General features: G+C 44.5%; 1 protein-coding gene across 2 annotated transcripts in view; it reads left to right on the top strand.

The window, feature by feature from the left end:
* LOC126284535 (uncharacterized) overlaps nt 1-21,365 on the top strand; it is a 374,399-nt gene that overhangs the window by 291,434 nt on the left and 61,600 nt on the right. For both annotated transcript variants that reach the window (XM_049983534.1, XM_049983532.1), the window contains exon 7: nt 6,788-6,975. In XM_049983534.1, coding sequence (XP_049839491.1) covers nt 6,788-6,975 — 188 coding nt within the window. The remainder of the gene's footprint in view (nt 1-6,787; nt 6,976-21,365) is intronic.

Here is a 21,365-nt window from a genome sequence, read left to right as displayed (position 1 = left end):
TGCACGTGGAAAAATATTATAGTGTCACAATAACTGCTGAGTTTATCGTAAGCAAAAATTTGAAAAAAATTTCCGTAATCAAAAATCAGTACGCTGGTGCATCATTACACTTCTCCACACCATAACACCTGGACATCCAAGACGATCTCGTTTGACAATGTTTGTGAGCGCATTACCCGTTCCCACCTTTCGCTATGGGAGGAGAGTCTGAGTCTGCACTCAACCGAGAACAGTATGCAACCTTACTATTCGCTGGTGCCATCACAAACGTTGGTGCGGATGTGCAGGTGTCAACGGGACACTATCTACTGCCGTCCGGAAAAGAGACCACCGCCATGCCTTCACCCTGCCACTGCGGGGTGTGACATTGAGTGCATGCAATTCTGTGAAATGCGGTTGCCATTGTACCCGCTGTTTGACTTGGGTCCCTTCTTGCCAGTTGCACAATCTAGCGGTCATTTTCCTCACTTTGAGACAGCAGTGCCTGTTTTTAGGAACGCTCCTCATGCAAGTGAAACAATGCTGTGAACAATACGATTTACATAAACGATCTGGTTTATGGTATTGACAGCGGCCTTAGACTGTTTGCCGATGATGCTGTAGTCTAAGGGAAAGTAGTATCATACGAAAGTTGTGAACAAATCAATGAGGATTTGCAGAAAATAAATGCGTGATGTAACGACTGGCAGTTATCTCTCAATATTAGTAAGTCTAACCTCCTCCGTATAACATGGCGAAAATCCCCATTAATGTGCGAGTACAAAATAAATTCCCAGTATTTGGAAGCGGTAACGTCCGTCAAGTATCTGGGTGTGACTATTCGAAATGATCTCAAATGGAATGATCAGATTAGACAAGTAACGAGTAAGGCGAACTCTAGATTGCAGTTTGTTGGTAGAATCCTGAAGCGATGCAGTCCGTCAACAAAGGAAATAGCTTACAATACGTTAGTTCGCCCAGTCTTGGAGTATTGTTCTTCTGTATGGAATCCTTACCACTTGAGGCTGATTCAAAAGATTGAGAAGGTCCAAAGAAGAGCGCAAGATTCGTGACTGATACATTTAGCCAACGCGAGAGCGTTGCAAATCTCATAGAAAGTTTAAAGTGGGACACACTTACAGATAGACGGCGCGCTAAACAGAAGGGGCTGCTCACTAAATTCCGAAATCCGATCTTCACCGAGGATGTAGGGCACATATTATTAGCACCAACTTTCAAATCGCGTAATGATCATCATTCAAAGATAAGGGAAATAATAGCTCGTACTGAGGCGTTCAGACAGTCGTTTTTCCCTCGCGCGATCCGCGAGTGGAACAGAGGGGGGGAAATATGAATTTGGCGCGAATTGTGCCCTCCGCCACACACTTCTTGGTGGCTAGCGGAGTATATATGTAGATGTAGATACCCATCCACTGTGCTACACTTGTCACACTTCTTCCTTCCTTGCATGTCCCTGTGATTCTACTCGGTGTGAAGTCAACCGAATGTTGTCTCCAAGCCACGTTGCAATAAAGAACAGCACCGCATTGCAACGTAAATGGTCACTGATTAACACACACTATGTTTTCCTGTTCGTCTAACTGCCTCGTGTTGCTGGGCCAGTGCCATTTGGCGCTATAGTCACTCTGACCTCACGCTCTGTGACGCACTATTTTGTATGCACGACCGGGAGACCTCCGGCAACATGTTCCCGCATATTCATTGATTTCCAGCTAGTAGTTAATAATTTTAAGACAAAAAAGAGAAATACATCATGAAGCAATTATCCGAACGGGACGCAAATAGGCAGATGTGATGTACATGTAAAGACAAACAAATGATTATAATTTCAGAAAAATTTGATGATTTGTTCAAGAGAAAGTGCTTCAGAAATTGAGCAAGTCAATAATGCTTTGGTCCGTCTCTGGCCCTTATGCGATCAATTATTCGGCTTGGCCTTGATTGAGAGATTGCTGGATGTCAAAGTGATGGATACCATGCCAAATTCTGTCCAATTCTTGCGTTAGATGTGAAACGTCCCCTTAGAAAAATTTGTGAATTACTGAGCTGATAAACCCCTTACGTTATTTGATTTTCAAACAGCTGAGCAAAACTGAAGGTACTCAGACACTTCTCTCTTTACTTATTCCGATCATCACTAAACTGACACACAATATTTTTTAGCGCAACGCAATCTGACTTTCAAAAATCCCTACAAAAGAATGGCCCTGACTAACAATAACCTATACGTTTCATGAATCACTTACCTCACAAAAATCTTCATTACTCGAACTACTGCAATACAGCAAGCACCACTACTGCTATCCAAATAAAAGATTCTAACTATTGAAGGGACTAACTACTGAAAGGCATAGTTAGCAAATGAAAGATTTTTATCAAGAACAAACAATGTATTTACCTTAATAGTGTTCAAAAATCATAATATATATAGCAGTTCATGTTGTATACGTGGAAGAACCCTGGAGATACTAAAAGGTATCAGATAGATTATATAATGGTAAGACAGAGATTTAGGAACCAGGTTTTAAGTTGTAAGACATTTCCAGGGGCAGATGTGGACTCTGACCACAATCTAATGGTTATGACCTGTAGATTAAAACTGAAGAAACTGCAAAAAGGTGGGAAATTAAGGAGATGGGACCTGGATAAACTGAAAGAACCAGAGGTTGTACAGAGTTTCAGAGAGAGCATAAGGGAACAATTGACAGGAATAGGGGAAAGAAATACAGTAGAAGAAGAATGGGTAGCTCTGAGGGATGTAGTAGTGAAGGCAGCAGAGGATAAACTAGGTACAAAGACGAGGGCTGCTAGAAATCCTTGGGTAACAGAAGAAATATTGAATTTAATTGATGAAAGGAGAAAATATAAAAATGCAGTAAATGAAGCAGGCAAAAAGGAATACAAACGTCTCAAAAATGAGATCGACAGGAAGTGCAAAATGGCTAAACAGGGATGGCTAGAGGACAAATGTAAGGATGTAGAAGCTTATCTCACTAGGGGTAAGATAGATACTGCCTACAGGAAAATTAAAGAGACCTTTGGAGAGAAGAGAACCACGTGTATGAATATCAAGAGCTCAGATGGCAGCCCAGTTCTAAGCAAAGAAGGGAAGGCAGAAAGGTGGAAGGAGTATATAGAAGGTTTATATAAGGGCGATGTACTTGAGGACAATATTATGGAAATAGAAGAGGATGTAGATGAAGACGAAATGGGAGATAAGATACTGCGTGAAGAGTTTGACAGAGCACTGAAATACCTGAGTCGAAACAAGGCCCCCGGAGTAGACAACATTCCATTAGAACTACTGACGGCCTTGGGAGAGCCAGTCATGACAAAACTCTACCAGCTGGTGAGCAAGATGTATGAGGCAGGCGAAATACCCTCAGACTTCAAGAAGAATATAATAATTCCAATCCCAAAGAAAGCAGGTGCTGAAAGATGTGAAAATTACCGAACTATCAGTTTAATAAGCCACGGCTGCAAAATACTAACGCGAATTCTTTACAGACGAATGGAAAAACTGGTAGATGCAGACCTCGGGGAGGATCAGTTTGGATTCCGTCGAAATGTTGGAACACGTGAGGCAATACTGACCTTACGACTTATCTTAGAAGAAAGATTAAGAAAAGGCAAACCTACGTTTCTAGCATTTGTAGACTTAGAGAAAGCTTTTGACAATGTTGACTGGAATACTCTTTTTCAAATTCTAAAGGCGGCAGGGGTAAAATACAGGGAGCGAAAGGCTATTTATAATTTGTACAGAAACCAGATGGCAGTAATAAGAGTCGAGGGGCATGAAAGGGAAGCAGTGGTTGGGAAAGGAGTGAGACAGGGTTGTAGCCTCTCCCCGATGTTATTCAATCTGTATATTGAGCAAGCAGTAAAGGAAACAAAAGAAAAATTTGGAGTAGGTATTAAAATTCATGGAGACGAAGTAAAAACTTTGAGGTTCGCCGATGACATTGTAATTCTGTCAGAGACGGCAAAGGACTTGGAAGAGCAGTTGAACGGAATGGACAGTGTCTTGAAAGGAGGATATAAGATGAACATTGACAAAAGCAAAACGAGGATAATGGAATGTAGTCAAATTAAATCGGGTGATGCTGAGGGAATTAGATTAGGAAATGAGACACTTAAAGTAGTAAAGAAGTTTTCCTATTTAGGAAGTAAAATAACTGATGATGGTAGAAGTAGAGAGGATATAAAATGTAGACTGGCAATGGCAAGGAAAGCATTTCTGAAGAAGAGAAATTTGTTAACATCGAATATAGATTTATGTATCAGGAAGTCGTTTCTGAAAGTATTTGTTTGGAGTGTAGCCATGTATGGAAGTGAAACATGGACGATAACTAGTTTGGACAAGAAGAGAATAGAAGCTTTCGAAATGTGGTGCTACAGAAGAATACTGAAGATAAGGTGGATAGATCACGTAACTAATGAGGAGGTATTGAATAGGATTGGGGAGAAGAGAAGTTTGTGGCACAACTTGACTAGAAGAAGGGATCGGTTGGTAGGACATGTTTTGAGGCATCAAGGGATCACAAATTTAGCATTGGAGGGCAGCGTGGAGGGTAAAAATCGTAGAGGGAGACCGAGAGATGAGTACACTAAGCAGATTCAGAAGGATGTAGGTTGCAGTAGGTACTGGGAGATGAAGCAGCTTGCACAGGATAGAGTAGCATGGAGAGCTGCATCAAACCAGTCTCAGGACTGAAGACAACAACAACATAGCAGTTCATGACATCTAGTCTTACAAATTTACTCTTTCTGATAGAAACACGTCCAGATCATCCGCTCTCAAAACTCCACCATTTCTCTCCCCACATCCATCACTGCTGGCGGCTCACCTCCAACTGCGTAACGCTACGCGCTGTTCACATCCAGCTGCCCAACACTACAATAGCAAACAACAATGCAAACCAGCCACAGACTGCACACAGCACAGCCAGTGATTTTCATACAGAGCGCTACGTGGCGTTACCAATAAAAAATCCTAAACAACCTACTTACATATGGTCAAAATCCGGAGCTGGTTGAAGGTCCTTGCCCGTAATGCTCCAGAAGTTCACAATTCGGGACATATCCGGCGATCTTGCTGGTCGGGGTAGGGTTGTACGACTTAGCAATCACGAAGACAAGCAGTAGAAACTCTCATCGTGTGCGATCGGGCGTTATCTTGCTGAAATTTAGGTCTATATGGCTTGCCATCAAGGGCAACAAGACGGGCGTAGGATATCGTCTACGTACCGTTGTGCTGTAAGGGTGCTGTGGACGATAACCAAAGGTGTCCTGCTATGAAGCTAAATGCCCCTATCTGACCATCAGCCCTGGTTGTCGGGACGTATGACGGGCGACCGTCAGCTTGGTATTCCGCCGCTGTCTGGGGCGTCGCCAGACATGTCTTCGGCCTGGAATCGCATTGACGGGATAGAACTGTCGTCAGTGATCAATCTCGCTTCGAATTGTCCCAATGACCAACGATGACAGCGGCACCCATACAGTGGTATGTCCCATGTCGTTCCCTTTCATTGCAAGGCACCCTTGGCTGACATTTCAACAAGATAATGCCCGCCCGCTTCCAGCGAGAGTTTCCACTGCTTGTTTTCGTTTTTGCCGAACCGTACCTTGGCTAGCATGGACGCTAAATCTGTCTCCAAATGAGATGTCTGGAGCACTTTGGGCAAGACCCTCCAACCAGCTCCATGTCTTGATGATCTAATGCGCTAATGGACAGAATTTGACCCAATATCCCTCAGGTGTACATCAGCAACCCTGTAAATCAATGCTAAGCCGAATAACTGCTTGCTTTAGGGCCAGAGGTGGACCAAAACGTTACTACTTGCTCAGTTCCTGAAAGTCTTTCCCTTGAACAAATCATTCAGGTTTTCTGAAACTGTTATCATTTGTTTCTCTCTGCATGTACATCACATCTACCGATTTCCGTTGTTGTTGTTGTTGTTGTTGTGGTCTTCAGTCCTGAGACTGGTTTGATGCAGCTCTCCATGCTACCCTACCCTGTGCAAGCTTCTTCATCTCCCAGTATTTACTGCAACCTACATCCTTCAGAATCTGGTGAGTATTCATCTCTTGGTCTCCCTCTACGATTTTTACCCTCCACGCCGCCTCCCAATGCTAAATTTGTGATCCCTTGATGCCTCGAACATGTCCTACCAACCGGTCCCTTCTTCTTGTCAAGTTGTGCCACAAATTCCTCTTCTGCCCAATTCTATTCAATACCTCCTCATTAATTATGTGATCTACCCATCTATTCTTCAGCATTCTTCTGTAGCACCACATTTCGAAAGCTTCTATTCTCTTCTTGTCTAAGCTATTTATTGTCCTCGTTTCACTTCCATACATGGCTACACTCCATACAAATACTTTCAGAAAAGACTTCCTGACACTTAAATCTATACTCGATGTTAACAAATTTATCTTCTTCAGAAACGCTTTCCTTTCCATTGCCAGTCTACATTTTATATCCTCTCTACTTCGACCATGATCAGTTATTTTGCTCCCCAAATAGGAAAACTCCTTTACTACGTACCTTTCGAATAATTCGTTTGTGGTGCGTTTTTTTTCTGAGTATATGTCATGGTACCTTATCTATCTCTTTTTGCAGAGGGGTGTACATCTATCGGGCGACTGTGTCGTAGATCCTTTAAGTACGAGCTGCCTCTATTATCGAGGTATCGATACGGTGTCAAGTGTTGGTGTTATTGCTCCAGTTGTTCAGCGGCAGGTGTCCCGGCGGAGGCGCTGATGGCGCGGTATTGCGGTGTTGCAGTGGGCTGCGTTCGCTGCAGGGCGGCGCATGGGACGGTGACCGCCGACGTTTCTGGTGGTTCTCCGCATACGCGTGGGGCGGCGCCGCCCTCGTCTGCGCGGCCACCGCTGCCGTCGAGTTCTCCGACTCCGTGCCCAAGGGCGCCAAGCTGAAGCCAGACTTCGGCGCCGTGCGATGCTGGTTCAGGGGTGAGTCCGCACATCCACATCCTCTTCTGTTCACGTATGGAGCGCGCAACGAATGACTGGTTAACCGCCCCTAAGCGTGTTGTAATTAATATAATCATGTACTCACGATCCCCACAGAGTAATAAGTAAGCGATTGTAGCATTGTGCCGGCCGCGGTGGCCGAGCGTTTCTAGGTCTGGAACCGCGTGACTGCTATGGTCGCAGGTTCGAATCCTGCCTTGGGCATGGATGTGTGTGATGTCCTTATGTTAGTTAGGTTTAAGTAGTTCTAAGTTCTAGGTGACTGATGGCCTCAGATGTTAAGTCCCATAGTGCTCAGAGCCATTTGAACCATTTTTGCCGCCAGTGTGGCCGAGCGGTTCTATGCGCTTCAGCCTGGAACCGCACGACCGCTATGGTCGCAGGTTAGAATCCTGCTTCGAGCATGGATGTGTGCGATGTCCTTAGGTTAGTTAGGTTTAAGTAGTTTTAAGTTCTAGGGGACGACCTCAGATGTTGGGTCCCATGGTGCTCAGAGCCATTTGCACCATTTTTTTGAACCACTTCGTAGCATTGTCCGAGAGCAGTGGTTCCTATCCTTTCTGAGTCCATTACTCCAAAGTTGCAATCAGATACCAACTGCTACCCCCCCCCCCCCTCCACCACCACCCCTCGAAATGTGTCAAATGGCTCTGAGCACTATGGGACTTGACATCTGATGTCATCAGTCCCCTAGACTTAGATCTACTTAAACCTAACTAATCTAAGGACATCACACACATCCATGCCCGAGGCAGGATTCGAACCTGCGACCGTAGCAACAGCGCGGTCCCGGACTAAAGCGCCTAGAACCGCTCGGTCACACCGGCCGGCCCCACCCCTCCCACCTTAGTCATGAACATTAGCGCATAAGTAAACTTTATAATGATGAACAGTTTTCTTTGTTTACTTTTATTTTTAAAATTACGTAAGATGAATGATGTTTAATTTTCGTACAATACGCTCCCATTTAAAATCAACCACGTTAAAACGTATGCAGCCTACTGTTTGAGAATCACTTGATTGTTCTCAGCTGACATAAATTTATAATAATAATAATAATAATTATTATTATTATTATTATTATTATTATTCATGTTAGCCCTAGAGCAGTGTAGTAGCCATTATATAGTAATTCTTGAGCATTCGATTATTTCCTGTATAGTTGCGGGGTGATTCACGGAGCTATTTCTGAACTATAGCGGGAACTACAAACAATTTGCGGAAGCCATTTTCATGAGCTATTTCAGCATATCTGATGTATAGTCTTAATTTTATTGCCTTAGGCGCGTGGTGCAAAGTATGTCTGTTGTGGATGGACTATGTCACTTAGATGATGTTTGTACATTCGGTTCATAGGCTACAACCTATAGCACATTGTCTCATGCGTGAACCTTTGTATTTGAAAAAATGAAATAACTGGTAACCCATCTATTCAGTATCACAGCCTCACAAAATAGTAACAACAGTAACTACATTTCAAAAATAATTTAGTGTAGTGACTGGAACGCTGTTGAACACTTTTTTTTTTACCCCTGAGGAAGTAATTATCCCCGGGTTGGGAAATATTGTCCTAGAGTCGTCATTTAAGGCCGGCTCTAGAAACTTTCAAATTACGCTTTCGGGGAACTGCTTGCCTCTATTTTCAGTTGCCTTTCCAGTTCAGTTGTTTCATCACCTCTGTGACACTCTTGCACATATCAAACAAATAAGTGACCATTCGTGCTGTTCTTCTCTGTGTACGTTCAGTATTCCCTGTAAGTATTGTTTTGTAAGAATCACGCGCACTTGAGCAATATTCTAGGCTGTATCCCACGAATGATTTACAAGCAAACTCCTCTGTCCACTGATTACATTTGCTTAGTAACCTACCAATAAACCGAAATCTGCCACCTGTTTTGCCCATAACGGAGCGGAATGATCGTTCCATTTCGCATCACTACAAAGTGTTACATCCGGGCATGAGTTGACAGATTCCAGCTATAGCTCATTGATACTTTAGTCACAGGTTACTACTTTTTTTATTTTTCTGAAGTGCATAACGTTACATTTTTGAACATTTAGAGCAAGTTGCCAATATTTTCATCATTTTCACATCATATCAATATCTGATTGAATATACGCGCGGATTTTTCCAGATAATACTTCGTTATAGGTAACAGCATCATATGTGAAAATTTAAGATTATTATTAATATTGTCTGCCAAGTCATTAATATACAACATTAGAGGCAACGGTCCCAATACATTTCTCTATGGCACACATGAAGTCGCTTCTAAGTCCGTCGCTGGGTCTCCAGTCAAGATAATATACTGCGTCCTCCCGGTTAAATAAGCCTCGGGCCAGTGACAAATTTCGCATGGTAGCCTATATGTTCATATTTTTGATAATAATGGTAGGTGAGGTATTGAGTCAAATGATTTACATAAATCGAGAAATACTGCATCCACGTGACTGCTTTGATACAAAGCTTTCAGTACGTCATGTGAGAAAAGTGCGAGTTGGGTTTCATTTGACCTATGTTTTCGGAATCCATGTTGGTTGACGCGGAGAAGATAATTGTGTCCGATATACCTCATTATGTCTGAACTTATAATATGTTATAAGATTCTACAATAAATGTATGTTAAAGATATTGGATGGTACTTTTGTGGATCGTTTCTGCTATCCTCTCTGTAGGCGATGTGCCCTATGCCTTTTGTCAATTAGTGGCTAGGTTTTCTGTTCGAGGGAGCTATGGTGGACTATAGCTAAAAGAGGGGCTAGTTCTACAGAAAGTTCGGTATAGAATCTGATGGGATTCCATCGGGCCCTGGGGCTTTGTTCAGTTTTAGCGATTTCAGCTGCCTTTAAACGCCTTTGATATTAATATGTATGTAACACATTTTTGCAGTGGAGCGAGAATCAGTAACACGCCTGGATTCTCATTTGTAAAGAAACCTTTGAAAACAGAGCTCAGCCTTTCTGTTTTTGCTTTGCTACACTCAGTTTCAGTCCCTGTCTCGTCCATGAATATCTGGACACTGATTTTGTACCCACAAGCAGGCTTTACGTAAGAGCAGAACTCATTTTTCTTTTCTGAGACATCCTTCATTAATATTGTGGTACGGTATACACTGAAGGTTTCACGAACTTCCCTCTTGACAGCCAAAGGCATTTCGCTTAGCATCTCTTGATCTCTACCCTATCCTTCGTTTTACAACTATTGTGCAGTAGTCTCTTTTTCTTTAGAAGCTTTCTTACACTGATTGTATACCATGAACAATCTCTCCCATCGTGTTACATAGCTACGTGGTCCACTATTCTTCTGAAGGCAGTTCTCCTACATGCTCGTCTCCAGAGCTAAACGTTTTGAATTCGTTACGGAGGTGCGATACCATTGCCTCTTTATGCACTTGCGTTAGTGTCCCTTTGTACTTTAGAAAACATTGTTGCTACAACTGCCTCATTTTCACTGCTACCAGATTCTATTAAGTCATCAAAAAAGTTAGGTTTCTTTGTTGTTTTAGATACAATATAATTCCATTATGAGTGAGCTTCCGAAAAATTTGTTCTAGGTAGTTTTCAGAGAAATCATTTACTAATGTATCCCAGAACGTCTTGTCACGCTCACCGCTTAAAATTTTCGCTATTGATTTTTGACTACTAATGTCTCCTCCAGTAATGACAGTATGGTACGGGAACTTACTTGGTAGTGAACTTAGATTTTCTCTGAAGTTTGGAGATGAGTCCGGTGGCTGATAGGATTCGGCTGTAAGTTCATGTCCCACCCTTGTCTGCACCCGACACACTGTAATCTACTTGGGTAGCTAGCATAGCTTTGTCGCAGAACATTCGAAGTCTCTAGTTCAATCATTTCACTTGACTAACAACCAGGAGCCCCGATCAGTTCTTGGGACAATGCTGCAGAACGTAAACCTCAATGAAACGGCGTATGCAGGCTGGTCTTCTCAACCTTCGCTTCCAGTCACTGGAATGATCCAAGCATGACCTCGGAGCCCAGATGACAGACATTGTTTGTTCCAACGTGCACCACAACCTGTAGTTGGTTACACCCTTTTCCTCAGTAGTTGCCGGAACAGTCTCTTCAACATATTGAATGAGGCCCCAAGGGGTACACACTGAGTGCCCCCCTAGAGTTCCTTCCCAGAGTAATGGCCATTGGCAGTTACTTATGAATGCCAATCAACTCATACCGTAGTTGCATTATGGCTGGTGCAATGCTTTACAGAACAGTAAAAAAGTAACTCAAAACTGAACCTTCTGATTCTCTTTTAATTTTTGGATCTATTAACCTAAAAGTGTTACAAACTCCCTGTAAGAACTGAAGTAATTAATATTCAAACGAGATTTCTGTTAAGGTACCCGATAAAACCTATGATAAAAGTTACTTATTTCTTGAAACATGTTTGAGGTTATAGTCTATAATAAACTCTAAAACTGTGTTAATTGGCGATAAATGAATTGGAAAACTAAATGTTACACTGTATGTTAGTTATAATGTATGCTACAGTAAATAAATCACAAACGCCAATTTACACTCCAGTCTAACTTCTCACATGTTCTTTGCCATCTAGTTCTTCCTCAAATACCGTCTTCGCTTGAGACAACGGTCACTAAATGTTGTTGACACTCCCGATTCTTGACTGTGGGGCGGGGGTTGGGGATGGAGGGGAGAAGGGAGAAGAGTTTATACAAGGGTTGAATGAAAAGTAATGCCTCCACCTTCGTTAATTGGGTCTGGATGGGAATATTTTAATACAGCAAACGCAGAAATAATCCTTAGAATGTGATCTTTAATTAGCAATATTCACTTTTCCACATAATCACGAGCCAATTGGATACATTTCTGCCAACGATAAACAAGTTTTTTGAAGCCGCCACGGAAGAAGTCGACACCCCGTTACAGCAACCACAGTCTCACAGTTCTCTCAACGTCTTCATCAGAAATATAATGATGTCCCCACACATCGTCTTTCATTATCGAGAACAGATGGAAATCAGACAGTGCTAAATGTGGACTGTATGAAGGATGCCGTACGGTGGTGAGATTCAGTCTCTGAAGTTCTGCTGTGGTGGCACGTGAAGTGTGTGGTTTGGCATTGTCATGCTGCAGGACCCTTGTTAGCCGTCGTTTCAGAGTTCGCAGCGTTGTGATGTAATGCTCTGAATTTACACTCCTGGAAATTGAAATAAGAACACCGTGAATTCATTGTCCCAGGAAGGGGAAACTTTATTGACACATTCCTGGGGTCAGATACATCACATGATCACACTGACAGAACCACAGGCACATAGACACAGGCAACAGAGCATGCACAATGTCGGCACTAGTACAGTGTATGTCCACCTTTCGCAGCAATGCAGGCTGCTATTCTCCCATGGAGACGATCGTAGAGATGCTGGATGTAGTCCTGTGGAACGGCTTGCCATGCCATTTCCACCTGGCGCCTCAGTTGGATCAGCGTTCGTGCTGGACGTGCCGACCGCGTGAGACGACGCTTCATCCAGTCCCAAATATGATCAATGGGGGACAGATCCGGAGATCTTGCTGGCCAGGGTAGTTGACTTATACCTTCTAGAGCACGTTGGGTGGCACGGGATACATGCGGACGTGCATTGTCCTGTTGGAACAGCAAGTTCCCTTGCCGGTCTAGGAATGGTAGAACGATGGGTTCGATGACGGTTTGGATGTACCGTGCACTATTCAGTGTCCCCTCGACGATCACCAGAGGTGTACGGCCAGTGTAGGAGATCACTCCCCACACCATGATGCCGGGTGTTGGCCCTATGTGCCTCGGTCGTATGCAGCTCTGATTGTGGCGCTCACCTGCACGGCACCAAACACGCATACGACCATCATTGGCACCAAGGCAGAAGCGACTCTCATCGCTGAAGACGACACGTCTCCATTCGTCCCTCCATTCACGCCTGTCGCGACACCACTGGAGGCGGGCTGCACGATGTTGGGGCGTGAGCGGAAGACGGCCTAACGGTGTGCGGGACCGTAGCCCAGCTTCATGGAGACGGTTGCGAATGGTCCTCGCCGATACCCCAGGAGCAACAGTGTCCCTAATTTGCTGGGAAGTGGCGGTGCGGTCCCCTACGGCACTGCGTAGGATCCTACGGTCTTGGCGTGCATCCGTGCGTCGCTGAGGTCCGGTCCCAGGTCGACGGGCACGTGCACCTTCCGCCGACCACTGGCGACAACATCGATGTACTGTGGAGACCTCACGCCCCACGTGTTGAGCAATTCGGTGGTACGTCCACCCGGCCTCCCGCATGCCCACTATACGCCCTCGCTCAAAGTCCGTCAACTGCACATACGGTTTACGTCCACGCTGTTGCGGCATGCTACCAGTGTTAAAGACTGCGATGGAGCTCCGTATGCCACGGCAAACTGGCTGACACTGACAGCGGCGGTGCACAAATGCTGCGCAGCTAGCGCCATTCGACGGCCAACACCGCGGTTCCTGGTGTGTCCGCTGTGCCGTGCGTGTGATCATTGCTTGTACAGCCCTCTCGCAGTGTCCGGAGCAAGTATGGTGGGTCTGACACACCGGTGTCAATGTGTTCTTTTTTCCATTTCCAGGAGTGTATTATTGTCCCACGATCAAGGAAATCAACATGTATAACACCATTGCGTCCCAGAACACTGTGGCCATGATTTTCCAGCTGAGTGCTGCGTCTTGAATTTCTTTTTCTGGGGGCGAGTGCTTTTGACGATATTTCATACACTGACGTTTCGTCTCCGGGTCGTAATGGTGAACCCACGTTTCGCCTACTGTCACAACCGAATGGAGAAGGGCGTCACCTTCATTCTCGTAACGCGAGAGGACTTCCTGGCCAATTTCACATCTGTGTGCTTCCATTTCAGGAGTCAGCATCCGGGGTACCCATCATGCATAGATCTTCCGATAGCCAAGCAAAGCAATAATGTGACCCACACGTCCTTGTGAAATGCCGATTGTGCTTGCAATTTCTCTCTGAGTAATACGACGATCGTCCTGAATCAATCTTTCAATATTTTTTGCTTGTGTAACTCGGTGGTTGCTGTCACAGAACGCCCAACTCTTTGTTTGTCACCCACGTCAGATGTTCTCCTCTCAACATCTTTAAACTTACTCGCCCAACGACGCACAGTACTCGCATGAACACAATCACCACAAACTGCTTTCATTCTCTGATGGATCTCCTTTGGGGTGACACCTTCTGCTGTCAACAATTCAGTGACTGCACTTTGCGTAAATCGCATTGGCCGACCTTCTGCGCAGAGTCCCATACTTTATTCAGAAACAACACAACCGTTAAATGCCAAGGCTTCCCGCCAACTGGAACTGTAGAGAAGAGGCTACGGAACAAGCCAGTACCTAAGGCACACCAATGCTGCCAACTGTTGAAGAGTTACGAAGGTGGAGGCATTATTTTTCAGTCAACCCTCCTAGTATATTTACACAGACGTTTGTCCATTTTTCTCGATTTTTCTTTATTCAATTGTCTCTTCTTTACAGACAAGCACAGAGTAATCGTATAGCTTTTGATGATATCTACGCTCCACAAATTGTATACAGGTATCTTCTCCAATGTAGAATAAATACCACATGAAATAGATGAAGAAGTTCAATTAATGTACGATTAAGTCAACCAACATTAAACAATACATTTCCGTCTCTTGTTAAGACATTCTTGCGTGTAAATAAAACAACTTAGTTTAAAGATGTGACCTGTAAAATTTAAGTTAGGCTATACAGTGTTATACATTAAGTGATAGATCAACGTCATAGCAACAAAGAAGAGTGAACAGATTGACATGCAAAATGGTGTTGATGGCATATTATACCGTAACATTTTTCATCTGGGTTAATCAAATGGCGAAAATAATAATCTGAAGGAAAAATCCAGCAGAGTATATCGGAAGTGTGTTTTTCTTGTCATATTCGTTTCCTCATTAGTCGTAGACCTTTCCTTCTCGTAAATATATGACCATAGAATAACACAATATACACTCCTGGAAATGGAAAAAAGAACACATTGACACCGGTGTGGCAGACCCACCATACTTGCTCCGGACACTGCGAGAGGGATGTACAAGCAATGATCACAGGCACGGTACAGCGGACACACCAGGAACCGCGGTGTTGGCCGTCAAATGGCGCTAGCTGCGCAGCATTTGTGCACCGCCGCTGTCAGTGTCAGCCAGTTTGCCGTGGCATACGGAGCTCCATCGCAGTCTTTAACACTGGTAGCATGCCGCGACAGCGTGGACGTGAACCGTATGTGCAGTTGACGGACTTTGAGCGAGGGCGTATAGTGGGCATGCGGGAGGCCGGGTGGACGTACCGCCGAATTGCTCAACACGTGGGGCGTGAGGTCTCCACAGTACATCCATGTTGTCGCCAGTGGTCGGCGGAAGGTGCACGTGCCCGTCGACTGGGACCGGACCGCAGCGACGCACGGATGCACGCCAAGACCGTAGGATCCTACGCAGTGCCGTAGGGGACCGCACCGCCACTTCCCAGCAAATTAGGGACACTATTGCTCTTGGGGTATCGGCGAGGGCCATTCGCAACCGTCTCCATGAAGCTGGGCTACGGTCCCGCACACCGTTAGGCCGTCTTCCGCTCACGCCCCAACATCGTGCAGCCCGCCTCCAGTGGTGTCGCGACAGGCGTGAATGGAGGGACGAATGGAGACGTGTCGTCTTCAGCGATGAGAGTCGCTTCTGCCTTGGTGCCAATGATGGTCGTATGCGTGTTTGGCGCCGTGCAGGTGAGCGCCACAATCAGAGCTGCATACGACCGAGGCACACAGGGCCAACACCCGGCATCATGGTGTGGGGAGCGATCTCCTACACTGGCCGTACACCTCTGGTGATCGTCGAGGGGACACTGAATAGTGCACGGTACATCCAAACCGTCATCGAACCCATCGTTCTACCATTCCTAGACCGACAAGGGAACTTGCTGTTCCAACAGGACAATGCACGTCCGCATGTATCCCGTGCCACCCAACGTGCTCTAGAAGGTGTAAGTCAACTACCCTGGCCAGCAAGATCTCCGGACCTGTCCCCCATTGAGCATGTTTGGGACTGGATGAAGCGTCGTCTCACGCGGTCAGCACGTCCAGCACGAACGCTGGTCCAACTGAGGCGCCAGGTGGAAATGGCATGGCAAGCCGTTCCGCAGGACTACATCCAGCATCTCTACGATCGTCTCCATGGGAGAATAGCAGCCTGCATTGCTGCGAGAGGTGGATATACACTGTACTAGTGCCGACATTGTGCATGCTCTGTTGCCTGTGTCTATGTGCCTGTGGTTCTGTCAGTGTGATCATGTGATTTATCTGACCCCAGGAATGTGTTCTTATTTCAATTTCCAGGAGTGTAGATCTGATATATTAAATCTTCATTAAGTGTCTCCATATTTTTCAAGACATAAAGCTCTTCTTACTTGTATAATAGCTACATTAAACGATTATACCTCTTACCTATGAAAAGCAACTGTTCCTTATTCCATGTACGGATAGTTCGAATTGCATCCATAGGAGCAGTAGCTATTAACCACTTTTTGACTAAAGAAATGTGTAAAATAGGACAAATACCTGTAATTGGCGGTGTATGTAGGTTATATCAAACTAATCTCTTTTTGAACTTCATGTGATTTATTGTCCATTAACCAGTTTCCGAGCCACTGCAGGCGCGGCATCAGATAAAGGCTTTACAGAAAGACTTCTCTAGACCACGTGCAGCTAAACGCTAGAGTCCTAGTGTTGGCATAATAACGATAACTGTGGCATATGTTACCGAAATGGATCGTTACGTTACATAGCACTGACTGTTGGCATCCAGGACAAATTCATTCGGATGACGTATATCTCTCCCGGATTAGAGTTCTTTATCGGAATTAAATAGTCGGGTACTTCGAAGAAATGCGATGCAATTGTTCTAAAACTCAACAGTCTTTCGCTTCGTAAAGACTTCGACAACTTATGCCTCGGTTTTCGTTAGCACCAGACGCTAGCGCGTAGCCTTACATAGCCCAGAGAATAATCCTCCTGTAGTACCTGCATCTGATGATGAGCAAGCACTGCGTTGATCATGATTAATGGCTCAACAGAAGTAAATCACATCAAATTCAAAAAGTTACTAGTTGCGTTTACCTAACGGGGTGGGCAAAAATGTGGAAACAGCAAAAACACAGCACATTACAATAGCTAATACTATTGAGGAAAACCCTTGGTATTGAAAACCACTTCCAGTCATCTCGGAATGTATAAATACATATTATTTATAGTTTCCAAGGGAATCTCATACCATTTTTTCTGCGAAATAGTTGCAAGTTGAGGTAATGATCTTGCTGGTGGATAGCGACCACGTTTTCATCTGACCAAACCAGATCACAAAGGGTCAATAATTCTGAGATATGGTGAGCGGAAAGATGCGACAATTGAACCTCCTGCTCACAAACCCAGTCCTGGACGATGCAAACTGTTTGAACAGGATCCCTGTCGTCTTGTATCAGAACATCACCATTGAGAAAAAAAAGTACCTTGAGATGGACCTGTTTTAGGTGAAATGGTCTAATGATCCTTGGCAGTAATGTAACCTTTTACAGTACCCATGGAATACCATGATATGGCTGCCCAAATCATCCCTCTTGGGACGTAAATTTGCTCAGAAGTTGGTAAGAGTGCCAACAAGGCGCAACAGACCAAATGACTTTCTTCTATTGCCCCATAGTCCAGGTTTTACGGCTTCGGCACCAAATTTTCCTCTGACAGGCATTTGCATAACGGAAGACTGATTTTGGAATTCCAGCTCGCACTGGAATGTCCAGCTGATTGTTGCGGTGCCGTCAGGATTCGCAAGTGCGACATTAAATTCTGCAGGGACTTTTGCAGCTGTCCCCTCTTATTTTTCGTCACAGTCCTCCTAAATGATCGTCCGTCATAATCACTCAACACAAACTTTCTTCCGCATTGTTATTTTCCTGATGATTTTCCACTTTCGCTATATGCGGTATACAGGGTGTTAAAAAAAGGTACGGCCAAACTTTCAGGAAACATTCCTCACATACAAATAAAGAAAAGATGTTATGTGGACATGTGTCCGGAAACGCTTAATTTCCATGTTAGAGCTCATTTTAGTTTCTTCCACCTACGCTCAATGGAGCAAGTTATCATGATTTCATACGGGATACTCTACCTGTGCTGCTAGAACATGTGCCTTTACAAATACGACACAACATGTGGTTCATGCACGATGGAGCTCCTGCACATTTCATTCGAAGTGTTCGTACGCTTCTCAACAACAGATTCAGTGGCCGATGGATTGGTAGAAGCGGACCAATTCCATGGCCTCCACGCTCTCCTGACCTCAACCCTCTTGAGGGTTCATTTATGGGGGCATTTGAAAGCAACAGAGGGTGGATGAATGTATCCTCGCTAACGGAGGACATTTTGAACATTTCCTGTAACAAAGTCTTTGAAGTCACGCTGGTACGTTCTGTTGCTGTGGGTTTCAGTTCCATCATTAATGTGACTTGAAGAGCAGTATTAAAATGAGCTCTAACATGAAAAGTAAGCGTTTCCGGACACATGTCCACATAACATATTTTCTTTCTTTGTGTGTGAGGAATGTTTCCTGAAAGTTTTGCCGTACGTTTTTGTAACACCCTGTATATCTTCGATATGGTACCTCTTGAAAAATCAAACACTTCGTCTGCCTTTGTTACGGAAGCATGCATTGTACGAGCATAATGCACTCACAACTACACGTAACACACTTCTCTTCACGACCAACACTTGCAACGTATTGAGAACATTGCACAGGTGCCGTTTGTGGTCAAATACAGCAGGGCAATCTACAGGCTAGATTAGCATCTGCGTTTACATTCAATCACGCATTTATGGCTGTGTTTTCATGTTTCTGTCCAACCCCTGTGCATAAACCGCGAATTGAAATCAAAGTTGCAGTTCGTCAACCACAGTGGAAGGGATATAATGAAAATGCATGTAAAAGTTTCAGCCCTAGCGTAAAATGGAAACGAACGCCTTTATAGTAAAGTTATTTTACGCTCTCGGTATGAGACATATGCAGTGTGCTATGCTCACTCCAAACACTTTTCTACTCAGCGGCCGTAACCAGTACGAAGTGGGAGGTAACAGCCCACTGTTACGTTCACGCATTGTTCCACTTCTAGATCTGGCAGCGCTTGAAACTAACTTTCGTCTTAAGATCAGTACCCAGTATACAGCAAACATAGGTAAGAGATCTCCCTTGCAGCGTTCTCTATGACCGCACAGCCTTCCGGCTATACGATAGAAGATTCGCTCTGCTAGGAAAAATTGCCAATGCATTTCGTTCATGTACAAGTTCACACCTTGGACAGCAGGATTAAAGCCACTAACATATTTATTTTCATAGGGAATTCTGTTTATGTTTCGTATAAAGGTAAACTTCATTAATCGAACCAGTCCGACAGACAACTGGCCTAAGAAACTCTGAAATAAGCAGCAAATAACAACGTAGGAGATCATTTATCTGTTCAAAGTAATCAGTTTTGCATTGAGAGTTTCAGAGAAGAAATATGAGTACGGGATGTGGCATCGATAAGCTCAATTTTTGACACTGAGACTCGTTTATTACGTTCAAATAAATCTATACAGCTCAGAGAGTACGAATTTCTATCTTCATAACGGTTCATTCCGTTGCAACGGTTTCAGTTGTTGCCAATGTTAAAATTATTTTCGCAGTCTATTTTTATAACACACCGGAATGGATAACATACTGTTTCTCAGTGTATGTATTTTGGGCCTCTGAAACACATAGCTGACAAGTCACTAGTGTGCGACACCCAGAGCTATAAACACACGAGATGGAATCCTAGAAATAAATACCCTGTTGTAAGTTCTTCATCACCGGTGATTCTTTGTGTGACGCATGGAAAGATAAATGTGTCACTCGTGACGTCACGTCTATTCGAGTCGCTAGAAGAAACCGGTGCGCTTTTTCAGGTCTGTATGAGGAAGAGCCGACACAGTTTCGAAACACTAGGCACCAACTGTTGTGTGAGCGCCTACAGTCGCGCCTTCCAGCCGAGTGAACGCCAATGTACAAACGTGATCAACTCAGCAGATGAAACTTCCTGGCAGATTAAAACTGTGTGCCCGACCGAGACTCGAACTCGGGACCTTTGCCTTTCGCGGGCAAGTGCTCTACCAACTGAGCTACCGAAGCACGACTCACGCCCTCTCCTCACAGCTTTTACTTCTGCCAGTATCCGTCTCCTACCTTCCAAACTTTACAGAAGCTCTCCTGCGAACCATGCAGAACTAGCACTCCTGAAAGAAAGGATATTGCGGAGACATGGCTTAGCCACAGCCTGGGGGATGTTTCCAGAATGAGATTTTCACTCTGCAGCTGGCAGAAGTAAAGCTGTGAGGACAGGGCGTGAGTCGTGCTCCGGTAGCTCAGTTGGTAGAGCTCTTGCCCGTGAAAGGCAAAGGTCACGAGTTCGAGTCTCGGTCGGGCACACAGTTTTAATCTGCCAGGAAGTTTCATATCAGCGCACACTCCGCTGCAGAGTGAAAATCTCATTCTGGAAACTCAGTAAATGGTAATTTTTGTTTCCTAGAACCAGTCTCGATCTTATTCTATACGCTGTGACACTGAAAAATCGAAGACTATAAAATTATTGACTCCTTAGAGTAGTATCTTGCTTGTTTCTTACAACTTCTCAGAGAACAATTAGTATCTCTTTTTTACAGGATCTGTTAATTTAAGTAATGCATCACTTTTTCAGGTCTGAAATTGTGCTTCGGCCAAGAAAAAGTCAGAGTTTCTTTCGTGAGGCACTGTAATAGCGTATGATCCCATAAAAAGATTATAACATATCTATTAAACAAATTACGCAGATACACATTCAGTGAGCGTGATCAGTATACGAGGGTTGGAACTTAAATAGTGGCAACTATTTATTCACAACCGGTACAAAAGAGTTACGTGTTTGCACCTGTTACTGTCCTTCAAAGTAGCCTCTAGCGTTGTGTAGAACCCGTTGTCAGCGTTGTGGAAGTTGTATACTTTTAGCAGAGCGTGTTCTGTTGATGGTGCGAATGGAGCGGTCTGCTGCCTGTCGAATCTCTGGAACAATTCTGAAGCGAATGCCACGAAGTGGTTCCTTCATCTTCGGAATCAAATCAAAGTCGCAAGGACTTAAGTCAGGGGAGTATGGTGGATGGTACAGTACTTCCCAGTCCCACCGACCGAACAGAGGAGCCACAGCTTGCGCTTTATGCGCCCGCGCATTGCATGCATAATGATGGATGGGTTGCGCAGAAAGTGTCGCCGCTTCTTTCGCAAAGCTGGTCGC

This window comes from Schistocerca gregaria, chromosome 8 (assembly GCF_023897955.1).
Source record: "Schistocerca gregaria isolate iqSchGreg1 chromosome 8, iqSchGreg1.2, whole genome shotgun sequence".
Lineage (NCBI taxonomy): Eukaryota > Metazoa > Arthropoda > Insecta > Orthoptera > Acrididae > Schistocerca > Schistocerca gregaria.
This window is presented reverse-complemented; position numbering and strand designations above follow the sequence as displayed.